This window comes from Hypanus sabinus, chromosome 13 (assembly GCF_030144855.1).
Source record: "Hypanus sabinus isolate sHypSab1 chromosome 13, sHypSab1.hap1, whole genome shotgun sequence".
In the NCBI taxonomy this organism is placed as follows: Eukaryota; Metazoa; Chordata; class Chondrichthyes; order Myliobatiformes; family Dasyatidae; genus Hypanus; species Hypanus sabinus.
The window spans coordinates 51,164,618-51,187,124 of NC_082718.1; the positions used below are offsets into that span (position 1 = coordinate 51,164,618).

The following is a 22,507-nucleotide window of genomic DNA, read 5'->3' on the forward strand; positions in this document are numbered from 1 at the left end:
GGTGGTAGAAAATTAAACTTCATGTTCTCTAGATGGCAAAAACCAGCATTTAGAAGCATGGGCTTTTCAATTCTGTCACTGATTTGTTAAGAGCCATAACCCACAAACACTACCTCACTATTCTTCTTTAGTATTATTTATTTAAATTTTATTGTAACTTAGTTGTTTTATGTCATATAACAATGGAATAACTTCAATAACTTCACTCACTTCAGCACACTGACCTGACTCCATAATCTATGGGTTCACTGCAACTCATGTTCTCAGTATTATTTATTGACTTATTAATTTAATAGTTTTTTTGCTTTTGCACAATTTGTCTTCTTTTACATATTGGTCGTTTGTCAGTCTTCTGTTTTTGTGTAGTTCTTCATTGATTCTTTTGTATTTCTTTTATCTACTGGGAATGCCTGTGAGAAAATGAATCACGGTGACATGTATGGTAATACTTTGATTTTGAAAAAGGAATTCATTGCAATTGAGAGATTGTTATTGGTGGAAATTAGTTGAAAAATTCCCTTATGTGGCATGAAACTGCATTCACAAACATAGATTTTTCAAGGACCATTGCAGATTTGTTAAGAGCCACGGACACTATCTCTTTGGCATTATTTTATTTATTCTTTATTTCTATTTATAGTAATTTTTTATTTCTTGCACTGTACTGCACCACAAAACACCGTGTGCTCTCCTCTGATTGTTAAGTGCCTTGCTAAAACTCATGCAGACCCATGTGGCATGTGTATCATGCAGAAGCCTATAGAATGCTAGAAAGAGTGGAACATTTGAAGATTGGTTCAACTGGGAGAAAGAGGACTATGAGGGGTTTACGTGACTGGACTCCAGAGGGTTTGACACCAAGAACATTTTTTTGAGGAAGATGGTACAGGAGCCTCAGGACTCACACTACGAGATTGAAGACCAGTCATTATCCTTCGCCAACAGGCTCTTGAACCAGTGGGGATAACTCCACTCATCCCATCAGTGAACTGTTTCCACAACTTATAGGCTCACTTTCAAAGACTCATCTCATGTTTTCAATATTTATTGTTCATTTATTTATTATTTCTTCTTTTGTATCTACACAGTTTGTTGTCATTTGCACATTAGTTGTTTGTCATCTTGTTGGGTGTGGTCTTTCATTGTTTCTATTATAGTTGTTGGATTTATTGGGGATGCCTGCAAGAAAATGAATCACAGGGTAGTATATGGTGACATATGTGCACTTTGATAGCAACTGCAATTTGAACTTTGTTTTCCCCTGGTGCACATAAAAGAATTGGACTTATTGATCCCTACATTAAGAAGTTGACCTAAAATGCTGAAACTGGCCATACAGTTGATAGTGAGGAAGTGCCTAGCTGTAGGAAGGTATCAGTGGACACAAACATGCTGGATGGAAGACTGATAAGGGTAGCACGCAGCACTGCCTGTGGACAGGGCAAATACAAGAGGGCATCAAAGGTCAAAAGGAAGTTATCAAAGTATATGTATACATCACCATATTCTACTTTGAGGTTCATTTTCTTACAGGCATTCAAAAGTATTGAACCTTAAAAGTGGTAGGATACTAAATGTGTAGAGGCACAGAGAAACCTTGGAGCATGTGTACACAACCCTGAAACACTAAAACAGGACATACAATGGAAAACCCATACCCAGTGTTAAACAAGAAAATCAAGAGCAGGACATTCTGGACAGAACTTCACACACCAGCTCTGGTCACTACACTACAGATGAGAGGATCCAAGAGTATTTAAATCAAGATGTTGCCAGGGATGATGTTTGATTATGAGGGAAGATGGACTAGATTTTAAAATGTAGAAGTCAGAGGGGAGATTTAATTGATGTCAACAGGGGCTCCTTGATTATGGGCAACCCAACTTACAGAGATCTGACATCACACAACAACAGACATTTTTAAATGCATTCTAAGTTCATAATATAAAAATGTTTCAAGTTTTTCCATTAATGACTGGATACAGTATATATTCCATTAATTTAATTATTGGTGGTATCATTCAATGAAATAAAATTATAGCAAGTATATGTAGAGCAAAATGGTGTGGATTACTATAGAATAAGCACTTTTGACTAAGTGCTGAATAGACAATTTTTGAGGACGGAACCTAGAGACTGGCTCTGTTTGTAGGGATCTCCTTTGCTTACTGGAAACATAGAAAATAGGTGCAGGAGTAGGCCATTCAGCCCTTCGAGCCTGCACCACCATTGAGTATGATAATGGCTGATCATCCAACTCAGAACCCTGTACCTGCTTTCTCTCCATATCCCCCGATCCCTTTAGCCACAAGGGCCATATCTAACTTCCTCTTAAATATAGCCAATGAACCGGCCTCAACTGTTTCCTGTGGCAGAGAATTCCACAGATTCACCACTCTCTGTGTGAAGAAGTTTTTCCTCATCTCGGTCCTAAAAGGCTTCCCCTTTATCCTTAAACTGTGACCCCTTGTTCTGGACTTCCCCAACATCAGAAACAATCTTCCTGCATCTAGCCTGTCCAATCCCTTTAGAATTTTATACGTTTCAATAAGATCCTCCCTCAATCTTCTAAATTCCAGTGAGTACAAGCCTAGACGATCCAGTCTTTCTTCATATGAAAGTCCTGCCATCCCAGGAATCAATCCGGTGAACCTTCTCTGTACTCCCTCTATGGCAAGAATGTCTTTCCTCAGATTAGGGGACCAAAACTGCACACAATATTCAGGTGCGGTCTCACCAAGGCCTTGTACAACTGCAGTAGAACCTCCCTGCTCCTGTACTCAAATCCTTTTGCTATGATTGCCAAATGGAAATAATTGCAAGTGGAGGGAATAGATGTGCTCATGGTTGGATTTGAGGAGCTTGTCCCACACGATGTGGGCGGGAGTCGGGACCACACTGACTGAAAGAGTGGTGCAAGCAAGAACCTCAGAACACTTCACACACACCTCTCGATCACTCGAAGACCCGTGACCTGCAGGTAAGCATTGAAACCATTGATGCCTGGCATGAAACTAACGACCGAGCTGGATGAACTCAGCAGGTCGGGCAGCATCCGTTGAAGTGAGCAGTCAATGCTTCGGGCCGAGTTCAACGGATGCTGCCCGACCTGCTGAGTTCATCCAGCTTGTTTGTATGTGTTGATTTGACCACGGCATCTGCAGTATACTTTGTGCTTATGAAACTAACGAGCTTCTCCAATGCTCGAAATTTCTATGATGACCAGGACCGTTGGCCCAACATTGCCACACCCTCACTGGAAATCAGACTGCCTTCAGAACAATATCCTCTACCCCCAACCCCCCCCATCACTTTTTTTTATACTGGCCATCTCTATCTATTGTCCAGTCCAGAAGGGTCTCAACGTGAAACGTTGGCTGCCTATTTACCTCTACAAGGGGCTGCCTGATCCATTGAGTTCCTCCAGCAGTTTATCCGTCACTTCAGATTCCAACATCTACAGTCCCATGTCTCCTCCCCCCCCCCACCCCCCACACCCTGTAGAAGCCTCTACAAGATCAACCCATTGAATCTGCATGCCAGCTAACTGTGCTGCAGAGGAATCACTGGTCACATCTTATCAATCCAAGTCCCTGACCAATACCCTCAGTATGGCCATCTGCCACACAACCAGTTTCCTCATCTGTAGTTTCTCTTCAGTTCCATAAGCACCTACTTAAATTAATTGATGACATTAGCTGAAATTTTGGGAGGTCTATTATAGGTATGCTGCTACCTGCAAGTGTAGTCATAAGCAAAATTAAAGAGGCAAATTCAGAAAATTCAAAATTAAAACAGAAACAAGAGGTCAGACAACATCCACAGAGCAACACCTGATGCTTCAGGCGAATGAGCTGTCGTCAGAAGTAAACATTCTAAAGGAAGATCATCCACTTGACACCATCTCTGCACAGATGAGGCCCAGCCACTGAATATTTCCAGCTTGCTTTCCACTCTTTTGCCATTGTCACATCTTCAAAGAGCTTAATGGTTGTCAGACATGGCATACCCTTTATAAATCCATACCAGAGAAGGGATTTGAATTTCCCAGTAATAGAATGTTCCAGAAAAAAAAAGAGGAGCTGGGCAGCACACTCAATTTTCCATTCTACTAGAACACGAGTGGAAAGAAATCAGGGTATGTGCAATACTCTCGTCTAGCCTGAAGGATCTATCTCTATTGATGCTACCATTTTCTTGTTGTCAGATCATTCCTGATTCAATACCAGTTTTATTGGAAGTTCTGCATGCTCTTCCAAAATTGACATTTCTGGCAGTGCTATTGCTTCGTGGCTCGAATGAGTGGCTTTGATCCTGATTGCCATTGCTGTTTAAAGATCATGCCACCTTCTCTACTGTGGTATTGGTGTTCCAGCTTCCTCCCACATCCCAAAGATGTGCTTCTCAGGCAGTTCACAGGCCCCTAGGAATAGGTGGCTGGTAGGACAAATCGGAGGAACATTGATGGACAGGTGAAGGAATAGGGGGGTGGAATTGATGGAAATGCTCAGAATTGTCATCGACGATGGACTGAATGACCTGTCATAAGGAAGTATAAATAATGATGCACAGGTATTTCTCATCTATCACTTACCTTCTGTTTCCAATCAGTGCTCATTTTAGGTGGGTAATGAACAGTCTGATAGTCCTTCCAGGTTGGTCTACAGTGTTCACAGTCTCAACAGGTTAAAGGGTTGCTGTCTGACTCATTTTCATCTCCTTTTCCTTTATTTCTTCTCATCACCTGAAGGTGGAGAGGTTTGTTTGCCCTGCATTATTTTGGCTGCCCTTGAATTTTTTTTTGAAGAGTGAAACCCTATGCTATTCTAGAAGGTACAAGTCCAAAACACTGGAAGTAATGATTCGGCCCATTGTTATTTCCATTTCCCATTGTGTATTTTTCTCACCTTTGAATCTTTTTGCTGTTCACCTACAGTTATTACGGCCAACTAACCTGTCCAGCCCATCTTTAGGATGTGGGAGGAAAACAGGGTGCTAGTTGGAAACTCACCTGATCACAGGGAGACCACACAAACCACCCACAGGTAGCATTCAGGGTCAGGATTGAACTCGGGTTACCGGAGGTGTGGGACTGCAGTACCAGTTTGTTCAGCATTCGAGTCCTGATGAAGGGTCTTGGCTAACAACATCAACTACTTACTGCCTGACCTGCTGAGCATCTGCAGATTTTCTTGTTTGATGTTCAGCATCTTCACAGAATTGACTTCTAATCTTGTCATTGTTCTCAATTAAAAAGCTAAACCCAAAGATTGTAAAGCAAAATAACATTTGGAATGCTTACATGAAACCCTGACAGCCAAGTCTATCTGAAATTTCCCCACCTCTAATGATAGGTCATTGACTTGAAATGTTAAGTTGCCTTTGCAGATGCTGTCTAAACCACTGAGTATATCTGGCATTTTGTTTGATTTCAGATTGGGAACATTTGCATTTGATACAAATGTTTTATTATTTAATTGAGGATAAAAAGGAAACAAAAAGATAAGAGAGGGAAAACAGTCTGACAAGATCATACAGGAAAAGATGGCAAAGAACATATCCTAATGTTGACTGGGATTTGTCCAACTGGTCACAGAAGTTCAACAGATAACTTTGCAGGAAAGATTAATCAGTTCAATTTGAGGAAAGGGACCATGACTTTCAGCTGTGCATGGACAAAAACGTTCAAGAGGCTCGGGATTTTTTTTTTGTTCGCTGATATTTTCAGCAATCCATATAAACTAATGGAGGTTGTCTGTGATATCAACATTAAACCTACTAGTTTGAGCACTGCTTTGTCACGGGCAGTAGGCTTCTCAGCATGAAAGAGGGCTTTCACAATGGGAGACAAATAGCGAAGCATATTACTTATGGAAAACAGTGCTGTCATGGTGCTCATGCCTTTTCAGGATTCATCTGTCTAGCTTTCATTTTAGCAGACTGAAAAAGGGCTACTTTCCATGTAACTTTTTTTATTTATTGTTTGCCAAAGGCAATAAAGCTTTAGTGTCAACATCATATTGTCAGATTTCAGTTGAATCAAGGCTTAATTGAACATCTATAAAAAATGGAGGCATAGGATCATTTGCTGCTAAAATGATAAAAAAAAACAGCCAAAACACTTGCTTGGTAACCATGGGAACTGTGGCCTCAATTTTAATTGAAAAAATTTAAATTGAAGTAATGTTTATTCTGAGACTGCATATGATTTTTCTCCAAAATAATTTTGATTGGAGGTCAGAAAGAAAACAATGGAAACTCAACCAAGAGCATTGGTATCCAAATTTAAAAGTCAAGCTAAATGGTCTAAAGGAGTGAGATGAATATTTCAGTATACCGTTGTCCTTGTGTAACTTTAATATTCTATTTCAAGAGCCAGATTTCTTTTGTCAGGAGTACTGACAGATACAGGAGAGTCTGCAATTGTGAGCATAACTAAAAGGATCCCAGGGTGCCAATTGTGCTTTCTGGTTAGTGACACTACCTGGGAGGATGTTAATGGAGTGTGACACAGGCACAGAAGATTGCATTGATTTGAGCAGCTAATTAACAAATGGCTGTAGTGCATTTTTTTTGCATCATTTCAAACATTGTCATTTATCCCACTTAACACCTTTTCCTTTTTTTTAAATAAAAAGAAAAGCAGTCATCTCATTTAGCAGTGCACACATATGATTAGTTTTCACTAGGCAAAACTTCTAATTTTCTTTATTTATTGAGATACGGTGCAGAGTAGGCGCTTCGAGCCACAGTGCCCAGCAATCCCCTGACTTAATCGCAGCCTAATCACGGGACAATTTTACAATGACCAATTAACCTACCAATCGGCATGTCTTTGGACTGTGGGATGAAACTGGAGCATGTGGAGTAAACCCATGTGGTCACGAGGAGAACGTACAAACCCCTTACAGGCAGCGGTGGGAACTGAACCCGTGTCGCCTGTACTGTAAAACGCTGTTCTAGCCACCATGCTACTGTGCTGCCATATGTAAAACACATTAGGGAAATAGAATTACAATTACAGATCTGACTATTTTTTTTCTCTTTTAAGTGGACAGGTGTTGAAATATTGGCCCTTTTTTGGTAAATCTTATAAACTTTGAACTATTTATTTTGCATGCTATTTTAATTATCCTGCACTGGGCACCTAAGGTGGGAATTTAACCTTCTAAAAATGCTTGCAAAAAAAACTAGAGAAAAAAAAAATTGGAATCCAATATTAAGATTATCACAGGGAAAGAATTTAAACTGTCATCACCTTGAGTACCAATGTGTGGTTAGTTTCATATGAATATAAGCCATCTGCTTAAATTCTTAATACTCTAAGGAGTATCTCTTAGCAAATAAGTGCTAAATATTTTCTATTAAAAAGGCACGATGGCATTTCAAGGATTTTAATTTACGTTTCCGGCATACTTAACATTTGTTTTGGCTGATACAGTGCATACTGTACAAACAGTATGTTACACTATTTATTCAAATTTATAAATGCCTTCTTGGCCAATATGCAGGTCAAGAACTGAAACCCATTGTGCAGATGCGCACTAAAAATCCACAAGCTGTGTTATTTGGCAGGAGCACATTTAAAATCATGGACTAAAATATTAAACAAAACATTGCATTATATCAAAGTTAAGCATGCAACTGAATGAATACCAAGCAAATTCTGCTGCCTATAAACATTTGGGAATATGAAAATAACATTTTTCATTTGAATTTGTATCTACAGGGCAGGGGACAGAATTAATAATTGCTATGACAAAATCACCACGTATCAAAGTTTACTTTGTTTAAACAATTTTACCCTAATATCAGGTCAGAAAGGTCTTCAGAGTTATGCACTGCAAGTAAATTGCAGAAAAGTACTGTGCACAAACTATCTGCACCAGGGCATTCTTGACTCACAGTTACTGAAGTTTCTTGAACAAATATCTGTGACTAAAAGACTTCAAAAACTCTTTCTCAAATTACTCTCTTCCCAGTCTCAATACCTGCATGGGCATTACACTTGCTCAGTTTTTCCACTCTCATCGTAAGAGTCCGATTTCATGGATTCAAGTTCCATTCACAGCCTGGGAGCGTAATCAGGACCAGGACTTCAAAGCATTGTACCATCATTCAGAAGGAACGTGTGTTCCCAGACTCATGCCAAAGAACACGTGGGCACATGTGAATACACGCTAACCAACATTCTGGTCTGATGTCCGATCTTGAAGTTATTTTGGAAAAGTGAAAATACACAAGTCTCGTGGCTATCTTTTAACCAAACACCAGATTGTTTATCTTGGATTTTCAAGAACTCCCACCATCCAGGCCATGGTCTCTTCTCACTACTCCATTAGGCAGGAGGTATGAGAGCCACAGGTCCCACACTACCAAGTTCAGGAACAGTTACTACCTGACAAGCATTAGGCTCCTAAGCCAGCATGGATAACTTCACTCACCTCAACTCTGAGCAGATTCCACAACCTACAGATTCACTCAAAACTCATGTTCGTAGTATTATTTATTATTTTTACAGAGGTTATCTTCATTTGCAAATTGGTTATTTGTCTGTATATGTACAGTTTTTCATAAACTATTTATTTTCTTGTAAATATCTGCAAAAGAATGAATCTCAGTGTGGTGTATTATGACTTTGATAATAAATTTGCTTTGACTGTTGTTTACAGGACCTTGCTGGGCCCCAATTGGCTACCAGCCTCTCCTAAAACAGTCACTACCTATGAAAAACTACACCACTGACCCTGGAGCTTTGGGTTGTTGAAAGCAATTAAAAAGTTACTCAAAGTCCATGCTATTCCATTTAAAATATTTCTGCAGGGATTAAACATTTTATTTCTCTTCTGAAATCATTGGCGCAGGATGTGGCTTCACAGATGAAAACAAATCAACTTGTCAGCATTCACCAACAGAATGTGACATGAAGTCCCAACCAAACCACCACAGCTCTTTACCCAAACTGCAGGCTGCCTTATCATGAACCACAAGCAAAAATTAAATTCGTCCAGTCTAGGGGGAAGCTTGATCTTCATGCATTCTTTCTTTGAGATCAGAAAATTCTCCAAGCAAGCTCCTCGCAACTTGCTGAGCATAAAATACTCATAAAATACCGTCTCGCCGTAAGAGGCATAGATCAAACGGATAGCCAGAGACTATCCCAGGGCAGAAATGTCTAATAAAAGTGGGCACAATTTTAAGGTGATTGGAGGAAAGTGTAGGAGGGATGTTGGAGGTAAATTTTTCACACAGAGTGGTGGGTGCATGTAACACCTTGCCAGGCATGGTGGTAGAATCAGATACATAGAGGCATTTAAGAAACTCTTAGATAGGCACATGGGTGATTGAAAAATTGAGGTCTGTTTAGGAGAAGGGTTAGGTTGATCTTAAAGTAAGTCAAAATGTTGGCACAACATCGTGGATTGAAGGGTCTGTGGTGTAATAATCTATGTCATATGTTCTATTATGTTTAAACAATATTCGAGCAAAAATTTAATTTTGCAAAAGTAGCACGCTATTATCGATGTAATAAGCTAGTGGCAAGAGCATAATATTTAGCTAAATGTTCTCTTAACAAGCGAGTGTATCTGTCAGGAGTTACAGCTGCTTTAGCACTCAACTGATTTCACAAGGTACGAGCAACTGGGCACAAGACTATTATGGCATAGGAGCAGAATTAGGCCATTTGGCCCATCGACTCTGCTCCACTATTCAATCTTGCCTGATTTATTTATTATCTCTCCGAACCCCATTCTCTTGCCTCTTCCCTGTAATGTTTGATGCCTTTACTAATCAAGAGCAAATCAACCTCTACTTTAAATATACCCAATGGCTTAACCTCCACAGCCGTTTGGGCAATGAATTCCACAATTCACCACCCTCTGACTAAAGAAATTCTTCCCTGTCTCTGTTCAAAAGGGATATCCTTGTATTCTGAGGCACTGCCCTCTGGTCCTAGTCTCCCCCGCTATAGGAAGCATCCTCTTCATGTTCACTCGACATGCATTGGGTCTACACAAAAGACATATTTAGCATCAGGCAATACCAGCTTATTTACTTTTGTACAGGCTCCATTTCAGGAAGAAACCAAACATTAAAAAAGCATTCTTCCTCATCCCCTTTGAGTTAAAAAAACAAATAAATTCTGTCGAACTTGGAAGGTATAAAGCACTTTCTCCTGAAAAGCAGAGCAAAGTCCTCGTTTCTTTCCAGGCTAGTCTCTAATTTCTACTCAATATGAAAAGGTTCAGCAACTAGAACTATTTGATAATGTTAATTAAATTTTGTTGATTTTAAGATTAATCTCCCTGCTGTAAATCTGTTACTTGACCAACTCTTGGACCTTGAGGCACATTCATTTTTGTCATTCCCACCCAGAAAATAAGTGGTAACATTTAGTGAACATTTGTATGGAATGTTGAACAGATGAGGATCTGCTCTTTCTCCATTGTGGTGCTGGACAACAGTGGGGTAAAGATTCAGCAGGGCTGGCATGGGGGCTGTGGCATAATTTGACCAGGAGGGCCAGAAGTGGACTTCAAGGCTCATTTGATTTGTTTAACAAGTTCTTGGTTACAGTTGCACTTCAACATTTAGTGTGCTTATTGCCAAAGCCAGGCCAGTTGCAGGCCATTTAACCAAACACTGCTACTAACCAGCAAAGGGGTCATGGAAGAGGGCTCGCAATGACAGCCAGATGTGGAACAATGATTGACTCACAACTTTCGAGCCTGAGTGCCAAAGCTCAAAAGTTGACAGCAGATATTTAATCACAACCAAATGAGAGACCTGATTTTCGAGAGCACTCGCACCCACCAAGTTGTAGAATCAAGCAAGTTTTTCTTAAACGTACAATATTCATTTTGGGTAGTTGCCTAAAAGAATGCAGTTGAGGCTAATTTTCAGTTGAAACATTTAAGAAAAATACACCCAGGAGAAATTCAATTTCCACCTCAGTGGAGATGAGTTGACTATTCCTTTGCAACTATGATGCTGCATACCAGAAAAAGAAACATTTGCCCTTTAGAGAAAAATATCCCGAAGAAAATGTACAGCAAGAAGAGGATTGGTGAAAAGACTACAGGCAGTTTGTAAGAAAGCCCATATTGAAAGTGAAATAGAGATTTCAGAAAGGAATTGCAGATCACTAGAACTTAACTCAATGCCAATGCATGCAAAAATTCAAAGCTCTGCGCAAGGTGAAAGGGAAGGGCCAAGTAATCTAAACAGAAGATGCAAATTGGTGTTTCTTTTCCCCCACTTTCCCTCAATGTAACATAGATCAGCAAGGACAGGCACGTATGATGAGCAGAATTGGCTGCACATTAGGCAGAACATTGGTGGAGCTGAAACATTCACAGGACTGGATGGCTGAACATGGGAAGTTTTTGATTGTACAGACAATGAGCATGTTGGAATGGAGCAATGTTAACAGAACAGAAAACAGAGGGGCAGAGGGTTGAAAATGCTAATTTTTGCTTTACCAAAACACAGCCAAGGAGAGAGATCCCCAGACAGTATACAAAGGCAGGTCTGCAACAAGTCCCCGTCAACTCTGTAATAGCCAGGCAAACATCTTGACAACAAGTATCTTTCCTTTGGAGAAGCGACAGCTTGTTTAACAAAGTAGCAACACCCAGATGAACTTTTACCCCACTGCTGGCCTTCTGTGCGAGAGTGCTGCATAACCATTGCACAGTGTTCATCTCCTCAAATGTATATGAAGGTAGAGTTCCGATGGCTAGTGGTGTTCCTCAGGGGTCAGTATTGGGACCACTGCTTTTCAAATTGTTCGTCAATAATTTAGGTAATGGAATTGATGACTTTCTGACAAAGTTTGTGGATGATACGAAGATAGGTGGAGGGGTAGGTAGTGCTGAGGAAGCAATACAATTGCAGCAGGACTTAGACAAATTGGAAGAATGGGCAAAAGATGGGCAGATGGAATACAGTGCTGGGAAATGTATGATAATGCATTTTGGTAAAAGGAACAATAGTGCAGACTGTTATCTAATTGGGGAGAAGATTCAAACATCAGAGGTGCAGAGGGTCTGAGGAGTCCCTTGTGCAAGGCTCCCAGAAGGTTAATTTACAGCTCGAGTTTTTGGTAAAGAAGGCAAATGCAATGTCCGCATTTATTTCAAGGGGAATAGAATATAAAAGGAGATAATGCTGAGCCTTTCTAAGATACTAGTCAGGCCGCACAAGGAGTATTATCAGCAGTTTGGGGCTCTTATCTCAGTAAGGATGCATTGTCGTTGGAGAGAGTCCAGAGGAGGTTCATGAAGATGATTCTGGGAATGAAGGGGTTAATATGAGTATTTAGCATCTTTGGGTCTGTACACTGCAATTTAGAAGAATGCGGGGGGGGGGGGTGCGGGGGAGAATTTCGTTGAAACCTACTGAGTGTTGAAAGGATTAGATAGGGTGAATGTGGAGAGGATGTTTCTTATGGTGGGGGTATCCAGAATTAGAGGGCATAGCCTCAGAATTGAGGGGCAAGCCTTTAGAAGAAGGATATTTTTTAGCCAGAGAGTAGTAAATCTGTAGAATGCTCTGCCATAGACTGTGGTGGAGGCCAAGCGTGTGTGTGTATTTAAGGCGGAAGTCGATAGTTTCTTCATCAATCAGGACGTTAAAGGATATGGCGAAAAGGCAGGTGTATGGGTTGAGTGGGATCCAGGATCAGCCAAGATGGAACAGACTCGATGGGCTAAGTGGCCTAATTCTGCTCCTATGTCTATGGTACGTAGTCTGTGGCAGGTGTCAAAGAAAGGAGCTTCCTAACTGTCTAGGTAAAGTTCAGAAGAGGATGGGAATGGGGTGCTGCAGATCGGCAGAGTTGACAAAAGCTGCAGAGTTCTTTTAGGTTATACTCTACCTGTCATTAAAGGTAGAAACAACCAATATATCCTACTGTGCTTCATAATACAGGTGTTGGAAGAGTAGGATTGGGATGAAAGGTAGAAAATATATGCTGGTCACATGCAAAAGATCCCACTTGTGCTTTGAGTTCTGTTTCAGCACCGCAGCAGATGCAGAAATTCAAAACACAATATTACAAGGCAATTTTTTTTTAGGGGTAACATTTAAAGACTCAGAGGGAGGTGGGATGTTAGTCTGAAATGCCACAGTTAGTAGGTGGAAGCAAAGCATTGAAAATTCAAAATAACAGCAATGGGCAGTACATTTTCAACCCATCATGCTTGGGTCAGTGGCAATCCTTAAACTATTTTGACCCTTGTCCTTCCATGTTTGTCATCAGAGAAAAGCAGGAAATAATCAATGCCCAAGGAAAATAATTACATTTCTGTTCGTATGGGATTTTAAAAATCTAGAACAATAGTCAACATGCAGATTGTTTTTATTTTGCTTTTTCTGAGGCATATGGTAAACATCAATTTAACAGTCAACAAACATAAACCAGCCTCAGATTGCCTTCCATTGAAAGGCAATGAAAAGAAATAAATTTAATTTATTTCTGCACATAAATATCACTCTGCGGCAAGAAGTCAATTCATTTGATTTAATGTGATGCATGTGGGTAAATGGGTTTAGGTGGGGAAGATGATACAGGCATCAGGACAGATAAATGGAAATGGGTCGTTAACATAAAAAAAAAGGCTCAGCCAATTTGGGAATGAGAAAATTCTACTTTATGCAGTCTCATCCTGAAAGCTTCAAAAAGTACAGATTTAGAAGGTCTTTACTCTCGTTTACTTTGTAGACGATGATACAGGAAAGCTTCAAAACCAGGGCTGATCAAACTCTAACCTAGCTTCTTTCCCCACTGTTGCCAGGCACCTGGACCAGTCAAGTGTTTCACACCCTCTTCTTAGTGGTCCTGCCATGTTCTTGAACCCTTCACTCTACTTCTTCCATGATTGCCACTTTCAGATTCAGGTTTACTTACATACAGCGAAATGCAACATTAGCATTAACAATGAGCACGCCCAAGTATATTCTAAGGGCAGCCTGCAAATGTTGCCGCGTACTCTGAAGATAACGTAGCATGCCCATCGTGCTTGGCGGCACAACACAGAGCACAAAATATAACATACCAAGTGACAAAGCAACCACAGCAAAACAAGCCCTATTCCAACCTTCCACCACCCACCCTGGCACTTGCACGGTCCACTACAGATAATTTTAGTATTTCTTTTGCATTTCCTCAATTTTACTTTGCACCAATGCATTGTTATTGCGCTCACTGCATTGCCCTATTTACTCTTGAAACTTCTTGTAAGCAATGAATTTCACTGAATGACAATAAACTAATCTCAGTCTTTTACTTAACGGTTTCATATTACAGTAATTCACTAGTTCAAAAATATTAGAAAGTAGTAGAATCAGGTTTAATATCACAGGCATATGTTATCTTAGAGGCAGCAGAACAATAAGAAATGAACTATATTATATATGTACAGTATATTAAATAGCTAAATTAAAAATAATAGTGCAAAAACAGAAATAATAGAAGTGAGGTAGTGTTCATGGGTTCAATGTTAATTTAGAAATAGGATGGCAGAGGGGAAGAAGCTGGTCCTGAATCACTGAGTGCGTGCCTTTGGGCTTCTGTATCTCCTTCCTGATGGTAACAATGAGAAGAGGACATGTCCTGGGTGATTGAGCACCTTAATTATAGATGCCAACTTTCTAAGTCACCACTCCTTGAAGACGTCTTGGATACTACGGAGGCTAGTACCCAAGATGGAGCTGAGTAATTTTACAACTTTCTGTAACTTATTTTGATTCTGTGCTGCAGCCCTTTTCCCATACCAGAAGGTGATGCAGCCTGTCAGAATGCTCTCCACAGTACATCTGTAGAAGTTTGAGTGTTTTTGGTGACAAACCAAATCTCCTCAAACTCCTAATGAAATATAGCCGCTGTCTTGCCTCCTCTATAGCTGCATTGATATGATGGGACCAGGTTAAATCCTCAAAGATATTGACAATCAGGAACTTGAAGTTGCTCACTCTCTGCACTTCTGATCCCTCTATGAGGATCGGTTCGAGTTCCCTCATCTTACCCTGTCTGATGTTGACAATATACCCTTTCATCACCATCTGAGATTCTGCCAGAATGGTTGTATCACCAGTAAGTTTATAGATGACATTTGAGCTATGCATAGCCACAGTAATAGGTATACAGAAAGTGCTTCATTATGGCCGATCCTTCACCTTTGCACCACTTTTCTGTATTAAGTTAGTATCAATGGGTTCCCTTAGTAGCTAAAAATCCATGTGCAATCAAACTCCAATCTGTTTCTATACATTGCTTTTAATTTATTTGCAGTGGCTAACAAATGGGCTGAGTGTGCCATGCTATATTCACACTGTCCATCTAACTGTTCAGATTTACATTGTATTAAACATGTTAAAATACACTTCGCTTTATACGAATACAACATTGCAAGACTGGAATGAGTTAACTATTGGATTCTGTCAAAACGTTTGTTCCTTTGTAAAATAACTAATGCTTCAAAACTTAGAGCACATTGAAATAAGTGGGCTGAGTGAAGAGTTACTAAATATCGATATACAGTAAAAAAAACTGAAAACCTAAAGATGGTGAAATTCAGTCCGAGTCAGAAAATTCAGAATCTAAATGAAATCTCACTCAAATGATCTTTTATCTCAATACTATTTAAAAGGTGATCAATTAAAAAAAGGTTTTAAAATCAGGTGGAGCAGCATGGGACAGCCTGTGAATAATTTGTGAACATTTTCAGCTCATTTTTCAAATCTTACGCTATGCATTTCGAATAGTTCATCGCAGAACATTTCCAATGCATCTCAATTTTAAATTCAGCATATTAGACAGTATTTCTGCAGAATAACTTACAAGTTGTAAGTATTTGTTTTTGTTCTGAGTTTGCGTTCTTTGCAATTATATAACAATATGAGACAGCACAAAGGCAAGTTCAGTGAAACAGTTGCTGCACGGTGAAGTACTGGTAATAATAATTTACTTAAATTACAATTTAAAAATTTGTTTGGTATTTGCACTCCAAATGCATTATAAAAATATTTGCTCTGCACAACTTACATAGCCAAATATAATTTTCATTCTTGTCAACTATCCAGCAGGTATCTTAATGACCAAATCCACCACTAGCTGAAGTAACTTGAAATAAGTCAGTTCTAGTTCACTTATTCAATTTTGACTACAAATTGTGCCATTTGCGACCTTTCTAAAGAGCAAGCAATATGCCTCAAACATTTGCACACAGCTGTAGGTGATTGTTGTCAAATGTTTTAATGCCTTTTTTGCAAAAAGTAAATAGAAACAGGCACTATTAGGGCATGTGGAATATCCAATTTGTTTCTCAAATCACAATTCTACCTGTCACAGGCACACAGGGACTTAAAGGGCATCAGGTATGATACATTCCAAAAATGATACATTCCTCCCCACCCCGGCTTTATTTCATGTATCCAGCAAAACAAGGTTAATTTTGAAAATGAACACAAATTACTGATTACTAGGGATTCCAAAATTGGTTAATAGAGGAGAATTCCACAACTTAAACACATCTATAGCGAAGGCGATATTGAATCAATACGCAACCTTGAAACATGAGTGATTGTTCTGATACATCAAAGAAGCTTCAGTTTGATCGAAAAGCTCAGTTAACATATGGTTGTGGCAATGTAATTGTTCCCGAGGTACTCTCAGTGCAAAAACAGGTCCTACTCAGTTATTTAACCATTGTCCACCTTACTTCTCATTATGATATTAGTATTTCAGCAAATCAGAAAGCAACAAGGAGTCTGAGAGTTAATAAAATGTATTTACCACACTACAGTAGTATCCTGCCACCCAAGATGGCAGCCTTGGTGTTATGGCATCTCATTCTAAGTTTGTTTTATTGTTCAATAATAGTGTCTGGCGATCCTTTCCCGATTCCATATTCATGGGCTGTGCTCTTGTACATTTGATGTAGTTATGCACATTTTATTCTATATCTGTACTTTAACCTTTAACTTAATTTATATATAATTCTTTATAATTGTTGAATGGTGTTTTTTGTTGCATGCCATTATATGACCAATACTCCAGAGCAAATCCTGATTTTATATATATAGTGAATAAAGTTGATCCTTAAAAGATTCTTGATATTTTAAGTGAAGCAAGTAACTTTATCAAGGAGCAAGTGGACAGTTTACAATTTATAAGCAACTTCAGTTGAACTAGGCAATAGGGCTCAACACCAGCATCTGCTGGAAATGATTCAAAGCAATAGGCTCAAGTCCCCTCAACACCAAATCTCAATTTCTCCCCTGCAAATGAGCTGCTCACTAGCTCTTTTGCTGTGGTTCTGCTCAAATTTACAGCCAAAGACATGTTAAAATAATCTGAACCCGTGGCTTGGCTAATGATTGTGACATGAGGAATAAAAGCTGTTTTGTTCTTTGAACAACATTGAATGGTAGCCTCTAGCTAGTCTGGGATGTGTTGGACACTTGACCCGGCAGGTTAGGTAAGAAGGGTCCAGTTAACTGCAGAAGCAATATCAAAATAGATGCAGTAAGAACATTGCAGTATGGATGAATTGCTGTTTAATTAAGATACGTAAATCTACAAAGATGCATTCGCTTGAAAGCAGATTCATCCTGATACGTTTTAAATTAATAGCATTGCATTATAAAGAGTGCAATGACACTGGGGGAAATTGTTGAAATAATTTCATACTTAAATATGAGCTTTTAAAAATCAACTTCTTTTAGAAGGGAAACGGAGATCATTCTGCACGATTCTACCTTCAAAATGTTGCTTTTGAACATGACATGTAACAGCCAAATGCCACATTATAAAGTGCGTAATATACAGTTAATTCTATACACCCACTCTTTCTCTCGCTCCTCTCCTCCTCCACCCTAATCTCAAGAAAAATAGCAGCCTGTACTATAATATGTCAAGCACCAGGAGAATATAGCAAGAACACAAATACTGGCCCTCTGGTAAATAATGACCCAACTCAAATACATTTTCATATTGTCGGTTTCCTTCCAGAAGGTCCTCTAGAGGGCGGTGCAGCAGCTTGCGGGCTAGAGTTACCAGCCGTGCTCTGATGCAGAATTTTTGTGGTGGTTTAGAAAAAAATCAATTAAAAAGTTCCGAGTGGCCAAGGTTACTTTGTGGGGGGAGAAAAAACTAAACACGAGACTGCGTGCATCGAGCCTTGAAAGAAGCAGTGACCTAGAATTTTTTTTAAAAAAACTATCTCAAAACATGTATTGCTCACACTCTGTTCCAAGGTTGATTTTTTTAACAAAAATCTTCCCTGCCGGATGTTGTAGCGACCCATCCCTTAAGACCCATCACTTTAAAGAAGTTCTGGGCGAGATTCGCGTATTGCAAACGGTCTAATTTATTTTTTCCCTGAATGAGTCAAAAAGGTCTTAAGTCAGCAAAGGGAGAATGAGAGCGACATCGGTTTCATTAGCCATGCAGGTTTAATTTCAAGGAAAAAAAAATGCCCAAAGCAAATCAATACCATTTCTTCTTCACTTTTCTACATAATTTGCAGGACTACGCTGACGATTACTGGAAAATAAATGTTCTACTGCGATATGACCACAACACTCTAAAGCAAACTTCATTAAATAATCCTCCACTTTAAAAGTCCATCTATAATCACTCGCGATTTGTTTTGTTTTAAACGGTGGGAATGTTCCCCCTTCTGTCGCAAGTTAACAAAGTGGTACCTCAGGTAGTCTCTGCGGCAAAGGATGAGGTTGGCCTTAGTGTAGAGCGTTGAGCCCACCTCGCCCAGGCGACAATCACAACACGCACATTTTAGGCAGTCTTCATGCCAGTACTTATCCAACGCCTTGAGGAGATAGCGGTCTTTAATCTTCCGGTTGCAGCCAGCACAACCCTTCGGCTTGGTGTCTGGCTGGGCTGAGAGCATTTGTATACCTGGAGAGGGGGATAAAAAACCAACAGGCATAGAACAGACCAGTTACTGGCGGAACCTTCAGTGTGTTCTACACTGCTAGCTTTGAGCTAATCAATTGAATATTCAATTTCCAGCTAAAATTAAATGTTCTGTGTGAAGTGGAGGACATTAAAACGAAATACTGCTTCATCTGCCGGCCGCTCTCACTCCTATATCCCGAGCTCTGGAGGAAGTGCTCTACTTAAGAGGCACGGACTTCATAAGCAGCAGCGCTGTGACCGCCTGGAAGGAGGCAGATTCAAGGGGGGCGCTGGACGATGACGGGGTGCCACCGTACCTTCCTGGCAAGGGGCAGCTTCCTGTAGAACCCTATACATGTTGAGCTGCTCCAGTCCCTCAATCTGTGCGGACCGATATTGGAAACCCTGCACTCCCCGCACCACCGTGTCGCTCGCTCACGCTCCCCCACATTCACATCCCTCACCCCAGTGTTATTAACAGAAACAAGAATGCGGCTTCGCATTGAGCACCGGGGTAGCGCGCTATGCCACAATTATTCCGGTCAGTGGATTTCGAAGCTTTTTTTTGAGATTTGATGATTCAATGGAGTAACCGCCCGCCTCGACAGAAAGTGCCCGTCCCTCTCTCATTTCGAAATATTACGGGCGTACTATAGAGAGGACTATTATACTGTAGGGGAAAAAAAAACTCTAAAGGACTCATTAGTAAGGATAATTTCCTGATCAAAACTGCAATTACAGCACAGTGCTTCTTCCACTGAATCGCTCCGCTCACAACCATTTGACAGAAACCACATTTATAAATAGAAGCGTTAGACAGGGCCCGCACAGCGCTACATTTAGCGGCGGTTAGAACCACTTTATTCCATTTAAACTGTGGTCACCGTTAAATTGCCTGGGTTCTATTGTGAGCAGACACCACGGTTGATTTCCTCCATTCTCTCCTCTTATCCCAATACCATTGAAGCACACAACCAGCGGTTAACGACAGACGGAGAGAGAAAGCGCGCCGAAACTCATTACCAGCGGCCCGATAGCAAGTTTCAATTCCACAGAATGTGCTGTTTTAGATTTTAAAAATTGTCCCCGAGCCGATGGTTATATCTTAAAGCTGGAGACACGGGGGTAGGTGGGTAGATTTGATGAATTGGGAGTATGGGTCCCATACCCAAGAAAACGCGGAAGCAAATTTTTAAAAAAAGGATTTTGCCAACAGTCATCGGATCATTGAGAAATGACAAACAAAAGATTTTTTAAGGAAATTGAAAGCTGGTGGGAAGATAGAAAAGAGAAGTTCCGCTCTTTTCCAGTGGCTTAGCGTCCCCGTGGGCACACACCAGCGGACTCCAATGCGAACAAACGTCCCTGTTTCTCCAGGATCGGAGAGGGTTTTCAGCGACGGAGCTGAGAAACCGATTTTATTCTCTTTCCTCTCAGACGCAGCTGCGAGGCTCAGAGATACTGACATTTTTCCACTCTTATCAGTTTAATTACAGTTTCCATGGCAGCAAAGTGCTAGCGCTTGGCAAAGGCCAATGAGAGATTTGCAATAGCAGACCCAATTTCTGATGCAGCCAGCATACATACACACACACACACACACACACAAAGCAGCCCACTTTCCCTGTTAACACGCTCGCTCTAGGTACTAATGCCTCTGCCTCTTACCCCACCCCCTCTCCTTGAAGAATCAGAGTGAAGATTGCGAAGATTTCCATTTAAACCCGGCACCATTAAGTGACAGGGAAGGGCATCCTTCACAAAGCAATTAATGGCAGTGACAGCGAGCGTCATACTGTTAAAACACACAACGCTGCAGACTTGAAAAGCTCCCAAGAACTCCTCCAGGTCTGATCTTCAGGAATTAAAAAAAATGCCTTTGACAAACCAGATTTGCCTTACCAAAAAAAAACTTTCTAGCATCGGCGTGACTGCGATCTCACTCCAGCCGTGTACATCTTCGCCAGAAGGATCAAGTGGCCGCGATAGATGAAACACGCATCCCGAATCCGGCCGCAAAAGCACAAGGCACAGCATGCGCCGCAGTCTCAAAGAGCAGCCGCGGTACTCGGGGGTGAAGCGTTAGTGCATGCGATCAGCGGCCAGACTGACTGAACCACATTAAAAAAAAACTCCGCTGTAATGCGCTCTCCTCCTGGCGCTGCTCTGTGGTGGAAAGATCTCCTGTGTAACTTTAACAGGGGAAGATCACTTAAACAATATGGCATCAACTTACCAGGGGACGCGAGTTGCCGATGATCAACTTATGAAAAGCACTACTGCGGGGCAATTTGTACAATAAAGAGGCCGCAGTTTTCGCTTATAAATGTACAGAGCAGAAACTAAAATTGACAGAATACTTATTCACTCACCGTCCTTACTAAGGATGAAAAAAGAAAGCTCATTCAAAGACTCGGAAGGCAGCATGTACTTGCTTCCAGAGCAAGGTCAAAAGCAAGGCCGAAATACACGTCTCATAAAGTTTAAAATAATGAGGTCCTGAAGGAGCCACCAGTAATTGAGTTTGATCGCAACTCAGCTACAGGTGTTCTGTCCGGGTATCTGCGGCGTAACCTTTCCCCGCGCAGACTGGTCCAGGACAACTTACCGATCAGCTTATCAGAATTGTCCAAAACCCATTCAGCTTCATCATACAGGAACTCAATTCTTCGCCAGCTTGATTATTAGCGAGGTAGCGCGGCTGAGAACACACACACAGACAAGCTCGACAAACCCGGTAGCAGCGCTCTTATTACTTTGGGATATTTACCACACGAACTCACTGACCACTCGACGCTCGCGGAGCAGCAGTTTATGGGATAGATCATTCCTCAATTTCCCCCATGGTGAAATTTACAACCAGCCGCGAGCTTTGGCTGTGGTCAACCACACGCCAGTCTCTCTCTCTCTCACACACACACACAGACAGTTCCCTCACAGAAAGGCAAAGCAACCAGAACCAACCTCTTGAGTGCGTCCAGAACCAGAGACTGTGGGATTAATGAAACCTTTCCTATTGATTTAACCGCTTTACAAAAGTGTAGCAGAGCGGAGTTGTCCTTTCCCGGTTCTCGACAGTAAAAAAAACCCTCTCACCCGTTCACCACTGTTTTGAAATATCACTGTCTTTGTTAACCAATACACAGAGGCAGGGACGGGATGGAAGAAATAAGAGAAAGGAAATAAAATCAAAACAAATGGAACAGCTAATGAGGACAATTAAATTAATTATGTTCAAGGAGATGAGATTTTTTTCAAAGCTGTATGATCTGCTATCCCTCTCTTGCCGTGACTGCTCTGTAATTTACGGGAACTGATTAGTGCATCTATGCAAATCTTTGTTTAAATCATTCAACTAATTAAATGATAGGATTATTCTTCTGCCTACAGTGACATCATTTCCCAGTAATTAGTACTCTATTTAGACCGTGGCAATAGATTCCTAATAACGCTGGCGAGCACAAGACTCTTACCACTTTCTCAAGCTTCTGACAAACTGCCCAAACCCGAATTATACATTGTTCTTTAACAATCTCGGAGAAGATTTGAATAAATAATATGCTATAACTACATTTGAAAGGG

At 40.6% G+C, this 22,507-nt stretch overlaps 1 protein-coding gene across 5 annotated transcripts in view; it reads right to left on the minus strand.

Moving 5' to 3' along the window:
* lmo3 (LIM domain only 3) overlaps positions 1-21,828 on the minus strand; it is an 84,481-nt gene extending 62,653 nt beyond the window's left edge. Inside the window, exons 1-2 of one of the 5 annotated variants that reach the window (XM_059986895.1) lie at positions 20,828-21,031; positions 18,712-18,925 (exon numbers count right to left, since the gene is read on the minus strand). In XM_059986895.1, coding sequence (XP_059842878.1) covers positions 18,712-18,917 — 206 coding nt within the window. In that variant the 5' untranslated portion in view covers positions 18,918-18,925; positions 20,828-21,031. Of the gene's footprint in view, positions 1-18,711; positions 18,926-19,242; positions 19,451-20,827; positions 21,032-21,297; positions 21,355-21,533; positions 21,632-21,695 lie in introns of those variants that run through there. The other 4 variants (XM_059986893.1, XM_059986891.1, XM_059986894.1 and 1 more) reach the window with 4 other exon arrangements.
* Between the last annotated feature and the right edge of the window lie 679 nt (positions 21,829-22,507).